Source organism: Neltuma alba, unplaced genomic scaffold (genome assembly GCF_004799145.2).
Source record: "Neltuma alba isolate B1F8T4 unplaced genomic scaffold, ASM479914v2 tig00013589_pilon, whole genome shotgun sequence".
NCBI classification, from domain to species: domain Eukaryota; kingdom Viridiplantae; phylum Streptophyta; class Magnoliopsida; order Fabales; family Fabaceae; genus Neltuma; species Neltuma alba.
In genome coordinates this window covers 104,320-128,502 of record NW_021637786.1, presented here as the reverse complement: position 1 = coordinate 128,502, position 24,183 = coordinate 104,320, and the positions used below count along the sequence as shown (strand labels likewise).

The 24,183-nt window shown below is 38.6% G+C and overlaps 5 protein-coding genes across 8 annotated transcripts; 1 reads left to right on the top strand and 4 right to left on the bottom strand.

The window, feature by feature from the left end:
* Positions 1-3,462: 3,462 nt before the first annotated feature.
* Positions 3,463-4,814, top strand: LOC114738378 (expansin-A8-like). The gene is made up of 3 exons (XM_028926413.1): positions 3,463-3,657; positions 3,855-4,167; positions 4,263-4,814. The coding sequence occupies exons 1-3, from the start codon at positions 3,522-3,524 to the stop codon at positions 4,564-4,566; spliced, it is 753 nt and encodes a 250-aa protein (XP_028782246.1). The 5' UTR covers positions 3,463-3,521; the 3' UTR covers positions 4,567-4,814.
* A 1,070-nt stretch (positions 4,815-5,884) lies between these two features.
* LOC114738410 (mini-chromosome maintenance complex-binding protein) lies at positions 5,885-10,473 on the bottom strand. 2 transcript variants are annotated; one of them, XM_028926463.1, is made up of 14 exons: positions 10,203-10,473; positions 9,749-9,862; positions 9,551-9,658; positions 9,067-9,198; positions 8,886-8,930; positions 8,415-8,528; positions 8,128-8,283; positions 7,952-8,026; positions 7,702-7,815; positions 7,312-7,514; positions 7,094-7,229; positions 6,715-6,942; positions 6,342-6,409; positions 5,885-6,255 (listed from the first exon to the last, which is right to left on the bottom strand). In XM_028926463.1, the coding sequence occupies exons 1-14, from the start codon at positions 10,368-10,370 to the stop codon at positions 6,141-6,143; spliced, it is 1,776 nt and encodes a 591-aa protein (XP_028782296.1). In that variant the 5' UTR covers positions 10,371-10,473; the 3' UTR covers positions 5,885-6,140. The 2 variants fall into 2 exon arrangements, with proteins under 2 accessions (XP_028782296.1, XP_028782297.1); XM_028926464.1 differs by lacking the exon at positions 9,551-9,658.
* Positions 10,474-11,767: 1,294 nt separating this feature from the next.
* Positions 11,768-12,790, bottom strand: LOC114738392 (uncharacterized). The gene is made up of 3 exons (XM_028926435.1): positions 12,332-12,790; positions 12,167-12,230; positions 11,768-12,092 (listed from the first exon to the last, which is right to left on the bottom strand). The coding sequence occupies exons 1-3, from the start codon at positions 12,608-12,610 to the stop codon at positions 11,923-11,925; spliced, it is 513 nt and encodes a 170-aa protein (XP_028782268.1). The 5' UTR covers positions 12,611-12,790; the 3' UTR covers positions 11,768-11,922.
* Positions 12,791-15,618: 2,828 nt separating this feature from the next.
* Positions 15,619-17,427, bottom strand: LOC114738409 (40S ribosomal protein S26-2). Its single transcript, XM_028926462.1, has 5 exons — positions 17,336-17,427; positions 17,119-17,211; positions 16,865-16,949; positions 16,630-16,763; positions 15,619-15,899 (listed from the first exon to the last, which is right to left on the bottom strand). The coding sequence occupies exons 1-5, from the start codon at positions 17,336-17,338 to the stop codon at positions 15,825-15,827; spliced, it is 390 nt and encodes a 129-aa protein (XP_028782295.1). The 5' UTR covers positions 17,339-17,427; the 3' UTR covers positions 15,619-15,824.
* A 913-nt stretch (positions 17,428-18,340) lies between these two features.
* LOC114738396 (UDP-xylose transporter 3) lies at positions 18,341-22,217 on the bottom strand. 3 transcript variants are annotated; one of them, XM_028926442.1, is made up of 8 exons: positions 21,840-22,217; positions 21,515-21,685; positions 20,565-20,749; positions 20,389-20,456; positions 19,948-20,080; positions 19,316-19,477; positions 18,958-19,230; positions 18,341-18,869 (listed from the first exon to the last, which is right to left on the bottom strand). In XM_028926442.1, the coding sequence occupies exons 2-8, from the start codon at positions 21,633-21,635 to the stop codon at positions 18,765-18,767; spliced, it is 1,047 nt and encodes a 348-aa protein (XP_028782275.1). In that variant the 5' UTR covers positions 21,636-21,685; positions 21,840-22,217; the 3' UTR covers positions 18,341-18,764. The 3 variants fall into 3 exon arrangements, with proteins under 3 accessions (XP_028782275.1, XP_028782274.1, XP_028782276.1); XM_028926441.1 differs by having other exon boundaries at positions 21,515-21,682; XM_028926443.1 differs by lacking the exons at positions 21,515-21,685; positions 21,840-22,217 and adding an exon at positions 21,060-21,496.
* Positions 22,218-24,183: the final 1,966 nt, after the last annotated feature.

Sequence of the window (24,183 nt, the reverse complement as noted above, 5' to 3'; positions counted from 1 at the left end):
ACCTCAAAAATAATGATATCCGCAGATAGTTGTCCGTGTTTCAAGCTTTGCAGGGTCATCAGCAGACTTTGCCTATTCTTTTAGTTTCTTCCCTCTATGTCACCGCATTTCCTAATCCCGACGCATACGCCACATAAGCTTTTCCCTTTCACATCACTAAAACGACACCTTTCGCTGCTTTGTTTTGCTCTCGTCTTTAGCATTATCTTCATTTCCTGTAACTTCATACGATGTATTGTGTTACGAAGAACTTGTAAAGTAGACTCATCATATTTGAGATCAGGATACAGAGTGATGATTGATGGCGGGCACTCACTTGAAGATAACAGAGCCGCCTTGAGTTTGTACCTTGCAGCTTTGGAAGGCAACAAGTCTGGTCCGAACCCTGGGGGTGGGGTACTTCCTTCTTCTGACGTCGGCAACCTGATCCAACGTGCAATAAGATTGTCGCAGTTTCCTCTCCGTTTATCATCTTATCCTGTTGTTAGAGGGAACAGGACAGTGAAGAAAATTCAAATTCCTCTCCGGTGATAGATTCTCTTGGATTGCGAGCCTTGCGAGGGCCGATGCTTCCGCCCATCCCTCGACCATCTCAGAAATTGGGCCCCGTACTCCGGCCCATTTTCCCGGGCTAACTAGGCCAGCCTTGAAATCCTTTGGGTTGGACCTTTGGCAGTTCGAGCGCGATTGGTCACGTTTAAAGTTCCACTGGGTTGGGCTTTCAATTGTTAAATGGGGCCTTTTGTTGTCGCCGGTTTAAACGGTTGCATTTTCTTTTTTTTGAAAAAGAAATTGTTGAGAAAAGGACTTTAACAGCTGAGTAGCGTAACCATGCTTCCTTATGTACTATGACCATCATAATAAAGTTGTTGCAAGCCACTTCTCTCTTCCTTTTGGTGATGGGCTTGACTTGGACCCCTCAGCCTCAGGCATTTTAATTTATTATGTATCAGTGTTGTTGCATTTCATTTGTCGGTCACATTGCAGGAAAGAACCGAGTCGCTCATCATGCTCTTTGTTTATACTTCACTACACCAAATAGTCAGGCTAGCAGCCTTCAAAATTTGGAATGGCAGACTGGTAAGAGCAAGACAGTAACTAACACACCTACCAGCCCCGTGCGCAGAACCACATTGATTAATAATCTCATTTAAAATCTTCTTAATCGCAATTTCTACAGCTTCTCTTGAGCGCAGTTCATAATATTTTACTAAAATGGTTAGAAGTGCCTTGCAACAAAGTGGTGGGAGGATACATGTGGGACCATCATCAAAGGTGTCGGTAGTTTGTGGCCTCACGAGAGGCAGAATCTTGGTCACCCATATCGAGGGAGGTGCACGTGGCAGTGTTGTACACAATCTGCACCACACCTCACTGCCTTTCTTCTGTGTGTCCATTTGCTCGGTCAAAAAAAAAAACTGCCCATTTTCACTAGTTTGCCATGAAATGAATACATAAAGCCATTAGAATCATAGGACCAACTGAACCAGACTCGCATATGGTCCCTAAACGAATGAGTATATACAAGCGTCACTAACAACAAATCCCCACCCCTTCCTGCAAATTAAATCTCATTCCAACTCAAACTCCTTTCACAATTCTTTCCCTCCATGTTAATTTCAAACGCCATCGTGATCAGTGGCAATGTTGCAAGAAGGTCCTCCATGTACAGGCCGGCGGTGTCTTGTTTCCTCGAGGACACCACACTTTTTTCCCTCGCCTCTTTTTTGCTTTTTGGACGTCCATTCTCCCCATTTTTCTCTCAAACGCATTGACACTTGGCTAGCTGGTTTGGATTTTGCATATTGACGTGCGTTATTCTATAAAATAATAGTTGTTAGTTTTGTTGAGTGTGGTGAAGACGAAACATTTTTTTGACTTGTTAGCTAGACACCGAAAGTCAGTGACCGAGTGATATTATAGGCTGCATAATATTTCACCTCTTGGGGATTCTTTTAGAGAGAGAGAGGCTAAATGAAAGTTGATAACCGATAACACAGATTGCTTGAGATGCGCGAAAGATTGAGGCTTGCTTCGCCTTCATTCATCGTCCATGGTCTCCTCTTTTCTGCTACGGTGATTCGAAAGGCACGTTAGTGGTGTCGTCATGTGAAATTAAATTCTCGTAATGGAAACAAGAGATTTCTCTGAGATTCTCACTTTTCATGTTGTCCCTAATTAAATCTTCTGATTCATTCATTCACATACATATATAAATATATGGGTTACACCCGGCTAATGGTTGTTCACGGCTGTTGATATTGTGGAATCTGGAGCATTGCGAGGAAGAGAATCCTAAATGGTGGTGAAAGGGACGTATGAGATGAAATGGAGCGGTAAGAGCGGTAGTCGCATGTGATGCGAACATGGTGGGTCCCCCTTCAGATTTGCCTCTCCTTTTTCTCTACGAAACCCCTTCCTTCTCTCTGCATATTATTCATTATCACATGCTCCCAAAACGCTGCATTTATTCTTGTCATTCTTTATAAAGGAAAAAAAAAATTAATTTTCCCCCCTAAAACGATAACTAAATCGCTTTGAAAAAGATAAATTTGGCGAAGCTTGCCTTTTATATTTGCTGATGGGAAAACGGCTCCAGGATGGGTTACGACAGCCGACAAAAAAATTACATATAGGATTCTGTAAATGGAGATGACTCAGAAAGTAAGGAAACTTGAGAAATGGAAAGGGGTGTGTGGTCATGCATGTGGCTAAGTTCCTTTCGAAGGGTTTGGTTTATGATGATGGCACTAAATCCTTTTAGCATCCAATAAATCCTGTGATTCTGAAACAGAGCAGGGGACGCATGTGAAATCGTGATACTTGCTTTCTGAGGATTTCCGTGACTAATTTGTCCTCTTAATGCACAGCAACACTGAAGTGAACAGACGACACCACACAGAGGATTGCAGAGGAGGGTATTTTGGGGACACAACAACACACACTGCACGAAATTATATTCCAATTTTAAATCCCAAAACATGCCCGTCCGGCATCCGGTTTTGAACAAAAGAAGTAGCTGAGGCGCTTAATAAGAGGCATCGTCTCTACTTAAATTCTGGGCAAGCCGCCGACCATATCCATCTCCAGCACACCAAGGTGGACACGCGTCTCAGTCTCAAAGCTTGCTAGCTACTATTAGATTACAATATTATTATAACCCACAATTAGTGCAGGCTTGACACCGTGATTTTAGGGGATTATTGTTAGAAAACATCAAAGTAATCATGCTCATAGCAAATAAGCATATCTAGAGAGCATGTGCCAAGTGGGGCCGTAGCTCAAGCAGTTGGTAGTCTAACAGAAACACATGCATGTGCGCCTTTGATCCTCTGCTCGTATCGCCTCCAAATGTGAATCCGTTTTCGTGGCTTTGGCCTTCTCACGCTAGCTTCTTTGTCTCTTTCATCGACAGTCATCTCACCTCTCCTATATAACCAAACAACCAGGCCCTTTGCCTACCATCTCAACCTCTCCTACCCAAACTCCCCCGTCCCCAAGCAGCATCCCCAGTATTCGCAATGGCTCTTTCACCATTCTCTGCTATCTCTCTTGTTTTCTTTCTTCTTCATCTTCCAAGTACTTTTGGTGACAATGGAGGTTGGCAAAGTGGCCACGCCACATTTTATGGTGGCGGAGACGCATCCGGCACAATGGGTAAGCTTTAATGATTGTCACTCACGGAAGGTTGAAAAGTGCAAAAAGAAGATACAACAATCATTTCATTTCCTTTTTTCTTGAAGTTCTGACGCCACCACCATGCATTACTATAGAAAAGACCAGGCCTTTTCACGTATCAGAAAAGAACTGGGTTCCTCTTCTCATCATGTTAATTATTATTACTGGTGTTGCAGGGGGAGCTTGTGGGTATGGCAATTTGTACAGCCAGGGTTACGGGACAAACACGGCAGCACTGAGCACAGCTCTATTCAACAATGGCCTCAGCTGTGGGTCTTGCTACGAGATGCGATGCAACGATGACCCCAAATGGTGCCTTCCCGGAGTCATCACCGTCACCGCCACCAACTTCTGTCCTCCGAACTACGGTCTGTCCAATGATAATGGTGGGTGGTGCAACCCTCCGCTGCAGCACTTTGATCTTGCTGAGCCTGCTTTCCTGAAGATCGCTCAGTACAAAGCCGGCATAGTTCCCATTTCTTTCAGAAGGTAAATGCTGAAAATAAAATTGTGGTTTTTATGTTTTTTATTGCTTCCCCATTTCATTAACACGTACGGTTGCTTGGTTTGGGGGGTGAAAACAGAGTGCCCTGCGTGAAGAAAGGAGGGATCAGATTCACGATCAATGGGCATTCGTATTTCAACTTGGTTTTGATTTCAAATGTGGGAGGAGCAGGGGATGTACACGCGGTTTCGATCAAGGGGTCAAAGACGGGGTGGCAATCCATGTCAAGAAACTGGGGGCAGAACTGGCAGAGCAACTCGTACCTGAATGGGCAGAGCCTCTCGTTCAAGGTCACCGCCAGTGATGGCAGAACCGTCACCAGCAACAACGTTGTACCTGCTAATTGGCAATTCGGTCAGACCTTTGAGGGTGCGCAATTTTAGGAGTTTCTCATCATCCCCTCCTCCTCCAAGATGAGACACTTCCATTCTATATGTAAAATTGAGCATTGTTTCTTTCTTAGATTAGAAAAATGCCAACATGCCAATGTGGCCTCTAATGGCTGATGCTGTGGTGACTGTAGGCACCCGCAAGGCCTATCTATAATCTATATATAGTATTGAGAGTATAAATCAAATTTCCATGATATATTGAGATTATTTTTAATAAATATTTTGGCTTAAATCTATTATATCAGTTTTAAAATTCAGAAGCCACTTGGTAAGACTAATGCTACGTGAATGGATGGACATTCAGAGGCTTACAAATTACAATTAATGACGATTTTATATTTATTTTTACAACTGTGGTCTGAGTAGCATCTTGGCAACTGGGCGTGAAGCGGCGAAAGCGAAACAGTCCTCCTACGACGCTTACTATATATGATCTGCCTTTTCAAAAAGAGAAATCATTTCTTGGGTGCAATGTCTTAAGCTAATGTGCACCGATGCTCTAACCATGTGAAACCGACGACGCAAGGTCTTACGTGAGGGATGATTGCCGAATGAATGCGCTGACTCAGCGAAGCCAAAACTAATGCCATGTTTTTGTCTGCAGTTGATTGTAATTTTTTATTCCTAATGCATTCCCCACGTTGGTGCATGTCAATGTCGAATTTGGAAGATTTTTCAGGGTTTGTATGTGCTTTGCACGTTCACTATTATAATTAACATTTAGAAGTAAGCGGGCCTTCGTTTTTTTTTTTTTTTTAAACAGTATGGAACCGATGTATATACTTTTTTAAGAGAAGAATGTAATTAAATCATATGGATAAACACATGAACCTGAAGAGAGCACTGTACCCTGTTTGAAACTCAGATATGTTTATACATAGCCAGCTATCTGTAATTGACTTTGATTTTAAAATGATCATGGCTTCCTTTAAATCGTTACTATTTCATCCTGACAGTGCAAGAGGATATCCGTATTCGTTAAATAGCTATTGCCATGGTTATAGTTGTTCGACTACTTGAAATAATTATAGCACAAACTAACTTATCCTGTTTCTTTCTTTCAGCTTGCCTATATGCGGTCAGCAACACGTATATTCTTTTAACCATTTTCTTATTTACATGTTTTTGTAGTAAAGTCAAAGATGAGATCAAACTGAAATTCAACCCAATTTTATTCAAAAATACTCAACCCAATTCTTTATTTTTTTTTTTTTTTTTGGGTACCATAGTTTGAGTTCATCAAAACTTCATTTCGTTAACTTTGGAAGAAAATGTTTTTAAAATTTAAAATTAAAATATAAAATATTTCTTTAACGGCCCGATAAAGAAATAAATTATATTCAAAACTTTGTTTGAATGAAGATGAAACCTCAATCAAATTTACAGCCGTGAATTCAGTATAGATATTATGCTGGCGAGGGCAGGTAAGCAGCTGAACAATTCTGGTTGTCAGATCCAACACCAGATTCCTTGAACCCATCTAAAGCCATTTGCCAGAATGAGTGCTACGGATCAGCACCACAAAGCCATAACTTGACTTTGGTTTGAAACCTCACACAAATTGCTCACTTCAGCCTCTGCTTGCGGAGCCTCTCTAGTTCCTTGATCATTTGCCAATGTTCTAGAGACAGGCTGGTCTCACCAAAGCTCAAGGACATAAGGCGGCCCATTGTTAGCCATCTATAGAGCGACGAAAATTACAGCTCAGTACTGTTATTATACAAAAACAAAGATAGCAATACAATTTAAAACAGTCAGCCAGTAACCTGCTAAAATCTTGGGGATTCAAGCTCCTGTCTGCCTGTCTTGCCGCAACTAAATCATTTTCTACCACCTGAAAATTTATGCGTTCTCACCGTAAAACCAAACTATGCTATACATGTCTCTGTCAAGCAAATTGGGGAATCCTAATAATGAAGGCACTAGAGCAATGGGCATGATGCTTTCTAATTAGTGCTACAAGGGAGCTACCCCTTAGATCCCTCCATAGATATAAGTCATGAACCACAACGAATGCAGATGTGACTTGGTGGTTGGCTCTCTATGCTGACAGCCAAGAACAATACTAACCAAAATTGCTGACCAGCTTGTCTTAAAAGAAGATAAGCTCATCAAAACCGTAGTCGGTAGGACTCGTACCTTTTGCATTTCTGATTCGATAGAATGTGGCAGTAGTCTAACAGTAGCCAAATACCACCTCCAGGCTTCCGCAGCTTCTGCAACTATAGCTTCAGAATGATTTACTTCAGAAGGTCGAAAAGGTACAATTACATCAGCTGGCAAGATATTTGATTTCCCCTCGGACAAAACTAACAGTTGGACATCAGCTGCCATTTCCATTTTATAGTACTTGAAATCATATTCCACCTGAAACACGAACTACCCATATGTCGGCTTCTATACTTCCACGTTCAGAAAAGAAATTGCAAAAAGAGAACCAAAGCATTTCTAAACACCACGGTGAGTTGATATCGTCAAATATAGGGGACCAAAGCATAAACAAAAAACAAAATCTCACCTGCTGCAACTCCACCAAATTTTTCAGCAACCTTGCATTCTCCACACCCACAGAGTTGAGGGTTCCAGCTTCCAATTTTGTCTCATCAAAAATTACGTGTGAACCTTCAGCTAGTTGCAGCACTCCAGTTACCAATCTGTATCATAATATTCAACACTAAAATTTGTAAACATAAATGTAATACAAGCACCTCATTAAGTATTATAATTCATGATCACCTGTTAGTATCATAATCCTTTCTTGGTGCAAGTGAAGCAGCGTTAAGATAGTCCACTGTAAGGGGTATACAACAACTGAAAGGCAAGAGATTCCTGATACTAGTGGTAAGTTGATTTCCAAATACAGACATTATTTCTTTGCTAAAACAAGTTAAATTCAGGGAAAGCTTGCCCACAGCAACAGTGTCTATCCTAGCGTGCACCTGGTCAAGAACAGTCCATGATACAAAAAGTTTCAAGGGTATTAGGATTAGAATGAGAAGCATACATGTTTGATATGAGTTAGGAGTAGAGTCGTGAATTATATAAAGGATAAAAAGAACAAATTAATAAATGTAACATTCACAGAGGCATACAACTGAACGAAATGTTCAGTTTAAAACAGCATACCCGAGATAGGAGATGCAGCAACATGAAATGTGCTGCTAAATCATCATTTCCGAAAACAGATGTGAGATGTCTTAACAGACCATTCCTAATCTCTTTAATCCAATCAGGCTTCAACTGGAAGATTCAAGATGCCAAATATACGATTAAAACTCCAATTCTTTGAGTGTTAAAAACGTCATATGCATGTATAAGATGAAATAAATTGAAGTTAACTCTTAAAAATCTGTACTTAGGTACACAAGAAAACTACCTCTATAATGGGGTTATTCTGAAGGAAGTCCTTAGCTGCAAGTTTTCTGTGAATAATACAATGAAGATATGGTACCTGAAACATGTAAACAAAAAAAACAAGGACTTGTTCAAAAACTGTACACAATGTTGCCAAAGGTAGATTTAGACTCCACGAATGTAAAAAGGTAAACTTACCTTGCTGGCGGGTAAATGGGGCATAGGATCTTCAGAAAACCCATTTGAAAAATCAAGGTCTTCATTGTCCACTTGAAGCTCAGGAGCACAAGAAAGCACACCAACAAACTCGAAAACGTCATTCAGCTTTAAGTCAGACTCCGGACAATCATATATCTGGCATGGCAAAGGTCGGGGGGAATCAAATAGAATTATGATAATTTGAAGAATTGGAAACAACAGTGAATAAATCTCAGGCCAATATTAAAAGAAATCCTGTAAGACAGAGAAAGGAGACTACTTTTTACCTTCACGAGACAATGAGGTAAATTACCATCAAGATTAGGCACCAAACTTATACTGGAGCGAGGAGCCTCAGGCACAGGTGATTGATAAGCACAGGAAGACTGTTCGTCTGCTCTCTGGAACATGGAAGATCAAATCGCAAAGGGTCCATCATAAAAGTTGCACCAATAATTGTTACTGTTACGACTTACGACTAACGTGTTCTAGTCTAAATATACTGGCAGACTTCCAATTTTTCATGGCACTTGGCCTCTAGCAAAACATATTACCAAGACTGCGCCTGACCAAAGAAATTCTGGTTTCAATTATTATTAATTTGAAAATAAAACGTATAAGCAAGCCAATGAACAACTAAAACTAGCGAACTCGAGTTCCTATCACTTTAAGCGATCGATTAAGGTGGTCTTGAACGATTATTTGGCAGCAATAAAATTAAGAAATAAAAGCAGAAAAATGATGAAAATTCTATATACCATTCTTTTGGTATTTGGAGAACCTTGAACCTCAGTATCAAAAACCTGCGAATACAATAACCAGTTATTACTTATTAGTGTTTGCATTTTAGTCCAAAATCATAAATAGGTGAAAAGCTCATATCAAAAAGTCAAAAGTCAATACTCAAATAATACGAGAAAACATAAGGCCAGAAAATACAGGCATCTCCTCGCAATCAGTAGACTCATGATCTAGTCTCCTCCGCTTTTGCCTTTGTTGGTATGCCCAATCCATTAATTTATTCTTAAATGCTTCTGACGAAACTTCGGCCCATGCATTCAGTCCTGGGACCTAATAAAAAGAAAAATAAATAAGCAAGCAAGCTTGTAACTTAAAAGTTAACTCATTATGCAAGTCATGATATTTCTCCCCAGTCCTCACTCATGCATTTGCATATTTTCTCCACTTATCAGAATGATAACTGAAAATGGAGAATTGAACTAGTCAATGAATGATACCACTCAGGTAACACATCACCAAATTGAACTAGTTCTAACGTAGTTCTTGGCTAACGATTCTATACACAGAGTTAAGTGAAACGAAACCATAAGTTCTTTTCCCTCTCATTCTATCCCTCTCAGGCATACACACAAAAACTTTCATGTTATAGGTGTCAAGAATATGGTACTTCTAAACGACTCACTGGAACACAGTATAATAGCCGGCGCTCCCAGAGTCGCGTATCTGCTGAGGAACTCATAGGACAATGTAAAACATCCGTAAACTTGTTGGTCCTCCACAATGAACCATCCTTTAATTAAAAACAGTGGCATTTCCGTCAGAACTAGACTTAATGTTTGAAGTTGATTCCCAAATTTGCCCAGATCACAGTTGGAAATACCTTATAAGCCCCAACATAAAGTTCATTTCCAAGCATGTCCTGTATCATTCCACGGAATCGAACTAGAGTATTGGGTTGTGCCCATCTGACTGTGGAAGGAGCCAGAACTGGGACCTAAAATACACATAACAACGGGAAACTTTAATAATTTTTCAATAGATTAGAGCAGGCACGCCTATAAAAAGAAAACCACAGCCACTGTGTTTTATTGTCTGAAGATGTTCTCTTATTCAAAAGCAATGGGCTTGCATCAGAAAGACATATTATAAACTCAGCATTGCTATAAAATTTAAGCCTAACAGGTCAAAAACTAGTACGCAACTGGAGAATTCACTTCTGTTAACTTAAAACAAGCCAGACGTGGCTCTAAGCATATTATGACCGATAGATTCAGGAAAAACAAGGAAATCGTACTACTTGCGATTAAAGCCTGAAAGACTGGAGTGGACTTAACCTGGGAGAGACCGCCCTGATCAACAAGGAAGTGGCGGAAGAGATCGACAGCGCCCCAGTCCTTGCCGTCAAAAGAGGCAAGGTCAGAACCCGACGCGATCGCCTCCTCGAATGTTATTCTGACGGCACCGAGAGGGTTCACCAGAAAATCGTACGCCGGGCCTACCATTTGAGTCTTGGATTGTCAATTGCTCCCAGTCTCACACTATGCCAAACGGATGTTCGGAACCAGCATTCCCGCCAATCAGAGCTTTTAAAGTCGTTTTCCCGCCAAATCGTTGGGGTCCGTTCGCTCCCGCCATTAGTGTTTTTGGGCCAACGCCCAACTGTTACCTCCCTGTCTGCCGCCAATCCGAGTTTTTTTGGATCGGTTTGCTCCCGCCAAATCATTGGATTGCTCCCGCCAAATCATTGGATTGTATGGATTGAGTTATAAGTGGTTTTTCAAACATGATTTATAAAATATGAAGTAAGTATGTGAAGAAAATTTTGTCTTAATTCACGTAAACTTGTTTAAAATTCTGTTTTAAACAGAGCCCCAAACAAATTCATTAATACTAGTCAAAGCCTTGGGCCTGTGAATAATAGAAAAATACTAGGGCTCTGGCTTCCATACAAAATTGAAAACAATACTACGTTTTGTGTTTTTATGGAAATAATTCACTGATTAAAAATAAATGACATTTTTGTTTCCTCAAAAAAGAAAATGATAGTTTTATATCAAATAAAATAAGACGGACAAAGTAAATTATGTGAGCAAATAATGTAAGGGATTAAAAAGCCAATTAATTCATTTGAACAATATTTCTCCGCCTTATCTCTAACTTGTTAAATAAAGTTTCCTCCGTCGAAACGCATTCAACAATTTAGCCTATTCAAAATGCATTAAATAATTCATTATATTTGTTGAAACAAGAAGCCAGCGCAATAATGAATATTTGCAGTTGATTTTTCCAATTAGTTGAAACATGCATTATGTTTTACGCTGGCCTCTCTCGATCAATACATATACCAAATTCTGTACATTTTTCTATGGGAACCATTATTTGAATTTGGCAATCTTGCACCGTTTGTCCCTAAATTTGCAGCGGTTTCATTCTATCTGCTCAGCTTTATTCTGTGTTTTTTTAAAATCATTTAACCTTGAAAATACGTTCAAAAGTTTCCTTGCCTGCACAAAATATGGCTGATTATTTGATAGAAGAAGAAGCTATTCTTTTTTTGGCGGGATAGGAGAGTTTCTTCTTTTCTCTGTCAAACATCCCCACCTGGATACAGTCTGGTTGATTTGATCTTGCTTGTACCGCGTGCATCTCCGCTTCTATTTTCGCAGGAGTCATGCTGCGTGTTTGAACTATATATTTTATGTGATCTCATGGTTTGTTATCATTGCGCTCTGTAATGCGACCTGATCCTGCTGCCAATCTTAATATCCGTCACAACCAAAGGACGCAGTCTTTTGTAGTTATTTTGTAGGGTCTATTATCTTGGCATAGATATCTTAGTCATTGAATAATAGAAATATTCTATTGCTCAATCTGAGCCTGAAGCATATGGACAACTAAATCGACGCAAAGAGGAAAGGCATGAAGTTATCATTTTGGTATAGAACACAGTACAAAAGCAAAACATATAGACGTAATTGCGTAATGGTTTGAGAAATAAGAAAATGAGAGAAAATGGAGTGTGAATTGGGGTAATGGGCAAGGGGATTGGATGGATCATCGGGAGAACAATCTGGTAAAGAAGTTGCCGGATTTGGATTTCTCTAAACAAGCCACATGAACATATCTTCCAAACTTGTCCACCTGCCTCGCCTCGCCTCTTGTATCCTCTCTGCATATCTTGCACGTTTTGTCAACCCATCCCTCCTCCACATATTCCCCATCCACTGCATCCATTCATTTGAGTGCGTTAGGATTCAAATATGCACCACGAAACTACATATCGTAGAACATCACTCACCTTCAACATACGATTTGAAGAAATCCTTGTACGTCCCTCCAATTTTCCTCCTAAGAGCTCCATACTTTCATCAGAGAAACAGCAGTTCAGTTAGGAGAAAAAGGTACCGCAAGCACACAACCAAAATAAAACGAGAGTTTTTGAAGAATTAGGACACATATATACCTGTTCCCTGGTCATCCTTTCTCCTGACTTTGTGGCCTCTCTGGCATCTTCCAGAAGCTGGGCATCCTCCGCCGATCTCACCTGAGAAAAATCCAGAGCTTCGGTGACGCTAGAAAACAGAGATTTCTTGTTCGACTTGGGTGCTTCGCTCCCTTGCTTTGCCGAAACTGAGAATTGGAAGCTTTTATTGAGCCTCTGATTAGGCGAGTTCTGAACAAGTCCACGATTTGACAGGAAGGCGGTGGAAGGAGGGGTCAAGTATAGAGTTCCCACACCCATTTCCAGCTTCTTTTAGGAACTCAGGGTACGCTTTAGCAGCCTGCGTTCCTTATATGTTTGGTCTGGGAAGTGGGGCTGCTTGCTCTGAGCCTCGTGGACTTCTTAAATTTGTCCGGCGCACTGCCACCACTCGCAAAACCTGGTGGTTATTGGCAGGCTATGTGGCGCGCTGGGGCACTCTAAAAATGAGAGGAGCTCTTTCTTCTGCTTCTGCGTGACTTTATTGTCACTCAATTATCTCAGAAAAAATTGTACTAAGGTCCCACTAAAGATATTAAATGCAAAAAATTCTTAAAATTATTAAATTAATTTGAAGTCCTAAGAGACCATTTTGCAAGAGATTCCACTTGTTCAATTACTAAATTGTTCTTATATTTTTTTAAGGATATATTGATGACTAAAAAGGCAGTAATTAACAATTTAATGTGCAATAATTAACAACTAACACAATAAGTATTAACAATACATTTTCTCAACGCATCACAAAGATTTAATACATGGGTTATTAATAACTATCATGATAGTTGGTAATCATTGCATCTTAAGTTGTTACAGTTGCCAATATATGCTTAAAAAAAGTTAGAGCAATTTAGTAATTGAACAAGTAAAATTTTTGGCAATGAGATGTCTCAGGATTTCAGATTAATTTAATGACTTCAAAAGACTTTTTTGTATTTAATTCTCTTGAGTAGGATCCTGTTGCAATTTTCGTGTTATCTTACAAGAACGTAAATCCAACCCCCCAAACAAAAAACCCCACCAAAATATCAAAAGAATTTGGAGTAAGATACTACTTTTGATTACTATAAATAAGGTCTTATAATTAGGACTGAAAATAGCACCAAGTAGATATTACATTTCCTCCCTATTCTTTTTGAACCTCAAAGATCCAGCTGCTCTTTCAGTATTTATAATTTTTATAAAATAAGTCTAAGGAAATTAAAGAGAAAAAAAAAAGAGAGATATCGAGAATTCAACATGCCATCGTACAAACCAGTTTTTACAAGAATTCATCCTTCCAAACGTAGGGCTGTAGGTGACTGATTAGTCTCAAATAAGCTTTTTAAACAAATTTTCAAATATGTTAGACTTGTAACAAGCCTTATGCAAGCTAATAGGCTAAACTCAAGGCGTCATGTCTAGTTTTACCCCGCTTGAATGAGAAGAAAAGTTGGGGAGAAAGAGAATGGAGAGAAGAGAAAGCTGGAAGGAAAATATTATCATTCATCTTGCTTGGATGAGTGAGAGAAAACAGAAAGAAAAGAAAATGTATAAATATCAGAATAACTAAAATGCCCTTATTATAATTAATTGGTAAGGAAACTAAATAATTTAGCAAAAAAAAAATTATTTTTCTATGTAAAAATAAAAAGAGCATAATTTTCGAACTTAATTACAAAACCAAACTCGTCTTCACCATCAAGGACTCCCACAGAGACATCGTTACTGCTGTTGCTGAAGGTTTTCTTCTTCTTTTCTCTACCTCTCTCTCTCTGCTTTCTTCTTCCCTTCCTTTGCTTTATCATCTTCATAAGTTTATTAGACATGCATAGGTTTTTCATAAGCTTATCATCTTCTGTTGTCGAAGCTCATGTGCCCATCGTAACCTTCTTGGCGATGAGTCCTTCTCTTGCTTCACTTGGGAACCCATACTTCTTTCATATTGCACAAAAAGATTCGGCTCAAGTGAATGGCATTAGCAGAATCATGCAAGCTTTTGGGTGGAAAGAAGTAGTGCCCATTTATGTCGACAACGACTGCTGGAAAGGGGCCATACACTCCTTAACTAATGCTCTTCAACAAGCCTATGTTCAAATCCCATATATGAGTACCATTTCACTGTCAGCCGCGGATGAAGAAATCAAAACAGAGCTCTCCAAGTTGATGGCCAATCAAACCAGAGTGTTCGTTGTGCACATGTCCACCAATATCAGTGCCATTTCACTGTCAGCCGCTGACAAACTGTGACCACTGGACCAACGATGGTAAGAGCGTTTGGCGCGGGAAAGAATGAGGACCGATGCGAGTTTGGCGGGAGAAGGCAGTGAGGGGAATGAACCGAAACGGTGAAAATCTCTCCATTTGTGGAGTGAAATTTTGAGAGGAAAATGGGGTATGAGACCCACCATATTTTTCCTTCCACTTTTTCCTTCTCTCTTATTTTCTTTCTTATCCAAGCAGGAGAAAACTTCATTCCTCTCCCATTTTTCACTCCACTTTTCCTTCCTCTCCCATTTTCACTCAATCCAAGCATAGCATTTAGTTATTTCCACTCCTAATTTCAAATGTCTTGCGGAAAGAAAGGTGTTGCCGCATACGGTGGCTCTAACTATTTCAACCCTTGAGTCATCCTCAGCCTTGACAAGAGGCGGACCTGCCTCTCCTCTCTCCCCTCCATGACCACTGCTGCTTGCAAGACAGTCCCACCACGACCATCACCCTCCAGAACGCTCACATTGCATTGTGTTTGCTGGAGGGAAGCAAGGGTCCATGGAATAAGGATCCTGCTTTCGCATTTGTCCAGCAGTAGCCCCAAAAAGTAAAGTATATGATGTCATTGCATGTGAAATTGCCGTGATATAACACCTCCGTTGTTTTTATTTTTTGTTTTTTTACTATTTTTTTTCACCAGCAATTATTTTTTACTAAATGCACCATGTGCAATCAATTATATGTATTTGCAGGCAAAGAAGAACTTTCCCTTTTTTAAATCATAGCCTCCAGACGAATGTCATATTACTAGCCCAAAGAGGTTAGCTTGGGCCCGTAAAAATCCACACTGGAACAACTCGGCGGAATCAATCGATTCACCGCCCTTTTTTCATCCCTACAGTCTACGGCATTCAGTTTAGATTTTGATTAGCGCAGATTGGTTGAAAGTTGGAACGGGGTTATATAAGCACAGAGGGCCCAAAGGAAAAGAGCCACTGTTATGTAGAGCGAGAAAATGGTGTTTCAGAATCACTAGAAAAGGACTGATGTGCATCCTATTGGAAATACGACTCAAGTAACGCTTCAGAACATCAAAATTTGTCATTCCTCAAGGTCATTTCCATTCAAAATTTATAGTAATTGGAAAAGTTATAAATCCTCCAATAAACTAAACAAGACAACGGGGGAGTCGGGAGGAATCCCTAGAGATCCAGAAGGCAAAAGCCAGCAGAAAAGTTTATCACATTATATAGGAGAGCCAAATGAAATTCAAGAATAGCTCTTAGGCACGGGCAGGAGCTCCTACTCCAGCAGGACGAGGTGCTTGCCCAGGCTGACCAGGCCTTGGTGTGTCATCCTGGAAATCAACCAAATATTTCATCAAATGTCAGCATGTGAAACAAAAAGCCATGATTTAAAACCAAAAGGGATGAACACCACCTAAGAACTACTAACTATTTCACAGGCATACATTGTGATTCTTAAAAAGCTTGAGCACGAATTATAAAACAATCTAATAGCCCGATACTTTACAATAAAAGAGCAATCATAAAAGGAAACAAATAGTTTCACAACGGCAAATCACTCAATGTATCACCAAATTAACTGCTGCAATAAATTAAATTATCGCAGAGGTAACTGAATCTGAAATTCAAAAGAGGGAGGGGAAAAAAGAGAGCCGTCAAACCCATTTATAAAGTCAACAAGCGAGACAACATCACACTAGTGATACGAAAGTTAATTTTAACAGGAACCATATCTAAATAACTAATTTTAAATCCCATTGAAAAACCATTATGATAATGTATTTTAAATTAACCCATCAATGAGTTCAAATTTGCAGAACGAGCTTATAAATGGGCTGTTTTAGTTTGAATCATAAAACACGATAAAACTGGGGAATTTCCACGATCAACTGATTGAGATAGGGTATTTTTGTTGTTTTGTAGACAACGTGCTTTTACAACATATACCGTCCCGAAATGTTATAATGCCGTTTTGATATAATCTCATCTAGTGAGATGTGGTACAAAGCCAAACAATTCATTTAACATAAACAGGAAGGATGTCGTAATAAATTGCCATACCCTGCGCCTGATAAAGCGTTGTGGGGGTTCACGGTTCCTCCTGTCTGTGCGAGATCGAACCCTCACGACATGGGAGTGAATTGCGCAGGACACACAATATTGCATCTTCACATACAGCTTGGGAAGGGTGTATTCTGCAAAAAATTAATCAACAAATAAAGCGCATGCGATGGAATGGATAATGTATACATGCATGGTTGGGAAAAAAAATAAACCAAAACGTAAAGAATATTACGCTCATATACACAGGCTTCTTGAACATCCCTAACTGCAGCTTGCTCAACAATGTTCCTCACAAGAAACCTTTTGATCGACTTGTCCTATATTTTTTTTACAAGCAAATCACAAGAACAAAATTAAAACCATGAATTTCAAATAAAAACGCATAACCTATTAAAAAAGGCGAGAAAGAAGTCCAAGCCACGAAACAGATATAAGAAGACTGACAACAAGGAATGACAATCTAATATCACAGTTCGAATGCAGTACCTTGGGGCAACATTTGCCACAGTTGGAGCAGCGAATGAATTTAACGTGTCCACGGCCATGCTTGTTGCGACCACCGTTTCTTCTCTTAAAAGTCTGCAGGAGTATTAAAGAAAACAGTGAGTGGGAAGCATATAAAAGGGAGGGACCAAAAAAGACGAACATTAAAAGTAACTGAAAGCTAATAGTCCGAACGAAGCAGTTTTGGGGAGGAAAAAACCATGGCTGATGGGATCTGAAGCTCGAAGCCGCGCGCCTCCGACTACTGGTGTGCAGAAGGCGAGAGCGATAACCTTAGGGTTTAAGTTTGGCGCATTTCTCGATTTCATATGGGCCCAACCCAATGTCACAGTCCTCTTATTGATGGAATTCAATTACAGGCCTGTGATTTTTTGGGACATAATTGGCAATCCATATTTTAAGGTCCGGGGCTCTTGCATTCTCTTCCATCCTTCCTTTTTTTTTGGGTATGACAGGGCTGTTGCTTTCCTTTTTTTATTTTTTTGTCATAAAAGGGCTCTTGCTTTTTTGTTTTCACGTTTTCCCCCGGTTTAGTTTACTTCTTAAACCCTGATACCCCATTTACTTCGTAAGTTTTTGAGGTATAATGAAACAAAAGGAAGGGCAATATCTCACAATTTATATTTCTTGCATGAAATACTTTCTCATTAGTTTCAATGTCAATTGAGAATCATTTATTATTTGAGAGAAAACAGATTTGTGAAAAATTATTTGGAGGTCAATACTTTAATGATAAATCAGAGATTTAATAGGAATGTCTTTATTCTGTGTTTATATATATTTTTCAGTGATGTTGACAAGGCAACGGGCCAAAATATTTTTTCCCCCCCCGGGGGGGGGGGAGATGTGAGAAGACGATAGCCGAAAAGAAATAAAATCGTAGGGAAGACTTACGGTTTGGTAGGTGGAAATTTTCGGGTTCAAATTGAATGAAAATTTATTGAAGAGAACGTTAATAGTTCTGCTAATTAAAAAATAAATCATGCAACTTTAATATATTTTTTGCGTTGAAAGTATGATAATTATTTATTTTTTTAATTATTGTATTTTTTTTAATTTAATCAAACATTGCCGATGCCTTTTCCAATCAGCCGAAACATAATTAATCAATTAAATCAAAATAAAAAATCTTTGTAAAAATCAAATTTCGAATTAACATTAACAACGATCAAGATAAATTTTCACATCATTAGAGCAAACAAGATGTAGAAAAAATTAGCAATTAACTAAACAGTTGTATTTTTATTAGGATTACTTCTACAATATTCAAGACAGAGAAATGAAGAGTAATAAAGCTTAGCCTTGAATGCAATAGCAGTCCCATGATGCCTCTTCAGAATAGTTACAACTTAACAGGTCCGGAAAAAAACACTTGGATAAGATGACTACGGGAATCGGAACACAATCAAGAGATATCCACCCGACAAAGTCCATGTATTTGTTCATCGTCAGCAATATTGCTTGTTCGATAAATATTCATAGGCGACAAAACTAACGCCCAGTAAACTCGTATACGAGGCTGCACTTTCTAATTCCAACTCCAATTCCAATTTGGTATAAACCCTTTGTAAGGACCCTGTACTTACCGCCTTTGTTTGATAATTTCAGAAGTCCAAGCATGAGGCGTCCTAGTCCTTGTCTTTGCCCCATGCAGGGCCCTTTTGTCCAGAAGAATTCAATGCCGCATTTCCATTTTCCACCTTAAGCAGAGGATCTGAATCACCTTCTCTGGCCTGCATAAGTTCCCATAAAACCAGGAATCACAAAAGCACGGAGACCAAGATAACTCGATAAATGCAAAATTAATTATGTGAAACAAACCTGGGATGCTTCGGCCGCAGCTTCTGCAGCTTTTTGCTGATTCTCTAGAGTGCAATAGTAGGAATACGAAATCATCCCGATCAGGGCTACCAAAATCCCCAGGACGTTCCTCCAGCTGAATGGATCATGAAGCAAAATATAACCAAAAGCCAACACAAGGCATGTCTTCAAGTGTCCAAGAACCTGATAAGTGACTGGAGAAGTCTTCCCGATCACAAGAAACGTACTAAAATTTACGGAGATGGAGATGAGGCAGGAAAGAATGATGAAAAACTGCAATGCAAACGTGACAAACAAGAACAGATCAAAACAAGAATTGGAGACCAAAAGCAACCTCATTAAACTCTTAAACTCTCACCATCACTTGTGTTGTGTACTCAAAAGCAAATACATTTCGGTCGGTCAAAAGTTTATCCAGATAAGGACCACAGATCAACAAAGTGGCCGCTTGATATGGGCATGATTGGTACAGCAATTGGGTGGACGAAACCTTGTACTTCTTCTGAATGGTATTTGTCATCTAAAAGGGCCAAATTAAGTTCTTAACAAGACACAAGACAAAAGTTCTGCGATCTAAAGAAAAAGATAGACCGGATAATCTTTCTCAACCTTCAATCTTAAAAAAGAATAATATCCTCCCTAATAATAGTCGAACAAGTTATGAGAAATTCTTGACAGGCAGAATAATGAGAGAGATCTTCCAGGTTAATATGGATTTCAAATATGCAGAGAGAGTCACGTTTTTAATTAATACATCCAAAGAGAATTGGAGCACATTACATGACATATCTTTTTCAACGTGAGTAACATGACAGTTACATCGATTCTTGAAGAGAAGTTTTGAAAGGTTAAGAATCGTAGTGTGATAAGCAGATATGAAATTTAGCCCCGTAGTTTTAAGCTTTTTAATAATTTCATTTAATCAATAACCAAAATATCTCGGCTATGCTAAAAACTTAACTAAGAAAACTTGATTTTCCAAAAGGATACAATCTGAGCGACACATGTTGTAATCACTGCAAGAAGAGATAGGAAAGAGCCCAAAGCATTGAGCTGCAAATCAGTGACTGTTGCAATCCCAACACCTAGAAGGAGGATAACCAGGGAAAGTTGAATTCTTTTACTGCAATGAAGGTAAAGGAAATTAAGAGAAAAATTAATACATGTTACAATTTATGCAAATGCTATCAAAGGCAACTTCACTTCAACAAACAAGATGCAATGGAATGTTAGCATAGCTCGCATCAAAACAATGTGCCAGAGATGAGCAAATGTTGCATAGCAAAGATCGCATTTGACATGTAGAGAAATTTCAGGAATAAGAATGAGAACAGAGAACAGAAAGAGGTCGTGAAATGAAAAGCTAGGTTCATGAGAAAATACTTCTTTCATAGACCTAAAATAAATTAATGACAGGAAGCTAAACGGGACCTGAATCTCTTCCCCAGGAAAAGGGTCTCCAACAGAACAGTGCACGGAATGATAGCCAACTTGGTCATCTGAATTATAGTTGAGCTATTTAGAATATCTTAAAGAACAGATTAAACATTAAGACATAAATTTTGTGTGTGTGTGTGTGTGTGAGAGAGAGTGAGAGCAAATTTTACCTGGTAAAAACCAACAGAATTGAACCCCAGGCTCAAATTTAAAAGTCCAATTGAGATTCCATTAAGAATCCCAAATCCCACCACAGCTTTCTGCTCAAAAGGTTTGTGCTCAAAGAATCTCATTTTTAGTGCCACGTGAAGAGAACAAAATGTGACAAGCAGATGCCAGCTTGTCAAAGTTGTGGCTGCATGTGGACAATGCACATAAATAACATTAAAAGGGCAAGCTCAAATTTAACATAGAAGGGAAATGAGCAAAGCCTTTAGCAGATCCCCGGCAGGTTAGGTGATAAGCTCGCCTTTATTACTGGATTGAAAATATATGAAATTAGAGAACTATGACAGCAAGGTTCTGATTCACATGATGATCTATTTAGTATCAGCATGGCAGGTAGCCTTAAACCTTGACTTGATAGGGAAAAAAATATCTACTTACACTTCCAAAGGGCCATTATTTAAAATACAATAAGAGAGATGCCAAAACGAGTGCCTCACCTTCCCATGAATGAAGTCCAGTAAATAAATTACAGAAACAAACGCAAGAAAACTATTGGTCAAAACCGACAAATCCAACCTACAGCAATTATTGTAGTGCTGCCGGGTTGGTGGTTGGATTAATTTCCCATGCCATTAGTATAAGATTGTCCGAAGCCGAGCTGGAGGCGAATATGGGTACTTTTGATTTCCAGCAAAATTGTGGGAGGGGATATAAAATAGAATATGTAAAAGGTAGAGTTGTTCCAAACCCTCGTTATGGTTCAAACGGACATAACAACAACAGAAAATTAGTCCCCTATTCTTGTCATCAAAAGGCTTTATCAAACTTTATAGCACATAGACATAGAGCAAATAAGGCTGTCGCCATCATAGATGATCCGAAAACTGACGGACTACCTCAAAGTAGACAAGGATGTTTATTTTGCAACTACTAGAGAGTTTTGTGAGCATACCAAAAATGAAATGCAGTGAGCTCATTAACGCCTTATTACAAATTACAATCGACACTGATGACACCACGGATAGTGTCAACGCCCCGATAGTTCCCAGCTGAAATCGTTCTCCCTCACCCATCTTTGTCTTTGCTCCAACTGCTTTATAGCAGTACGAAAGCTCAAAAACTGCTACATTCAAAACGTCAAAAAAGTCAAAGAACAAGACAAATAAGAGGTGCAAGACATTCAAGCAAACAACGTTATAGAGTAAACAGGAGCAGGATTAGCCAAACCCAGAAAACAGAACAACTACTAGACCCAGAAAGGAACTAGGAAAACTCACAAAAGGTAGAGATTGAGGGGCGAAACTAAAAAGGGGCGCCGGGAGAGGCGTGGAATCCAGCGAATTGCGAGAAACGCCCTTAGAATCTTAGATCCAGTGATGATAGAGAGAGAGGGATCAATGGGTATTAAAAGGATATATAATCTCGATGGTTTTCGTTCATGAAAGTCGTGGTAGCAGGGCTATCAGGAATCGCAAAGCTAAACGAAGAAGTTAATACCAACCAAAGTTCGGTGGAATGCCCATATAAACCAAATCTAAAGACTATCGGATTACAGAAATTCGATTTGGACTTGTTCCAAATTCCAGGCTTGAGAGTGTGGGAAGAGAAGGAAGTCTCTGCCTTCGTTTCCGAAGCGAGAAGATCAGCAATTGAACTTCAAACGAGCAGAGGCACTTACAGAGAGGAACGAGATAAAGACAGGAACAGGAGAGATAAAAAGGTCAAAATAAATATCGAAGATCGGTTATGGTCCGCATCCCCTGCTCAGGAATGCTGATCCCCAAAACGCTGCGTTTTACGTTTATTTCATTTTTTTTCTTCCTCTTTGTTTGGTTAAAATTATACGAGTAACGCCTAATATTTTAAATTAATTATTTTTTTATTCATTACCATGATATATTTTTGATAATATCTAATATCATTAATTAATTAATTTTTTGTACATTCAACATTTTAAAATAGTTTTTTAGTAAAATCTAATATCTAATTTGATTTTTGGTGCATCTGCTCAATAACAAGTAATACCCTAAATTTAAGATGTGGATAAAAATAGATTTAGGATATTGTATGCTATTAAAAAAATATTTCGATGTACTCTGTATACCAAATATTAATTAATTTATGATACTGTATTATTGAAAAATACTTTATAATGTTAGATACATTAAAATTAATTAATTGAGTGTTGCTGAAAAATAATTTAAAATTCTAGATACTTAACCCAAATAAATAAGAAAAGTAAAAATTGATAAAAAAAAAAACAAAACATAATTTTTGTAAAGAAGAGTTAAGATACTGATTTTATTTTAATTCTATGTGTATTAAAATAATTATTTAAAAATAAAAATAAATTAAATCTCAACCATTCAGATGAGATCCGAAGCTGACGCGCCAAAATCAAGGGGCACATGTCCGAGACAGCGGTCAGATTCCACCAGCAAGGGTGGATGAAGTCCCACTTCGTAATGATCTCTCGCCAGTCAAAACCATGTCTGTATTTGTCAAACTAATCATGAGAAGCTGTGAATTGACTGTGGATTAAAGAAAATAGAGGCAATGACGTTAATGATTTGGCAGTATATTATGGATTTATGGCTAACTAGCGGAGCTATCGCAAGTGAAGCAGATGAAAATGCGAGTTTTTTTTCTGCCTGAGCCGCTACTAAAGAAATAGATAAAGTAAAATTTAAAAAATTTTGATTAACAAATCATATTTTATAGATTATCTAATTTTTCAAAAATACTCATGCTGGTGTTTTATATTACAAGGAGGATGTGTCGTAGAAATTTTTACGAATTTATATTTTTTTATTAAACACGATAAATATAATGATATATGATTTGATGAGGAGCTATTTCCTTATCTGCAGAAACTGCACACTCGTAATATTGCCATTATAAAATAATACTTTTCACATTTTATTAGTCAAAAACTTCAAAACGAAACTGTAAAAGCGCCACCAAATGAAAAGAAAAGCAAGGTTAATGAGCCAGATTTTACATAATACAAGAGAATGTTAAGGTAAGAATGCAAAAATATGATGAAAGAAGGAAAGGAAAGAAATTAATTAACTTTCTCTTGGAAAGCGAGAAGAAAATTTTCTCTCTGTAGGAGAATTCATCCCAATATATGATAAATATAAAAATATATGATACGATTGGAAAACTATTTACTAATTTGCAAAAAAGTGTTTGCCCATGATGGTTGTAAAATAATGCAGTTGTCATGTCTTAAAAATTAAAAACTTTGAGGCGAAAACGTAAAGATGCCGCCAAACGAAAAGAAGGGGAAGATTAAAGAATTAGATACCGCAGACTACTAGAGAATGATGACCGAAGAACATAAAATGTGGTGAAGGAAATCGAAAGAAAAGGAAAGGGTGAAGTAAATGAATTGGAGAGAAGGCAGAGAATTTTTCCTCACAAGGATGGCTCCACCTGGTATGTGATATAATTGAGCAACTATTCACTTATTTGCCAAAAAAAAAAAATGTAAGAATGGGATGTTATTATTGAAAAATGATATTGGTGCCATATCTCATAAAGCGAAAATGCCAAAGGTAACATGCAAGTTTTGTTTCTAGTTTAAGGTCTATCTAGTGTTGTTGAGACATGAGAGTG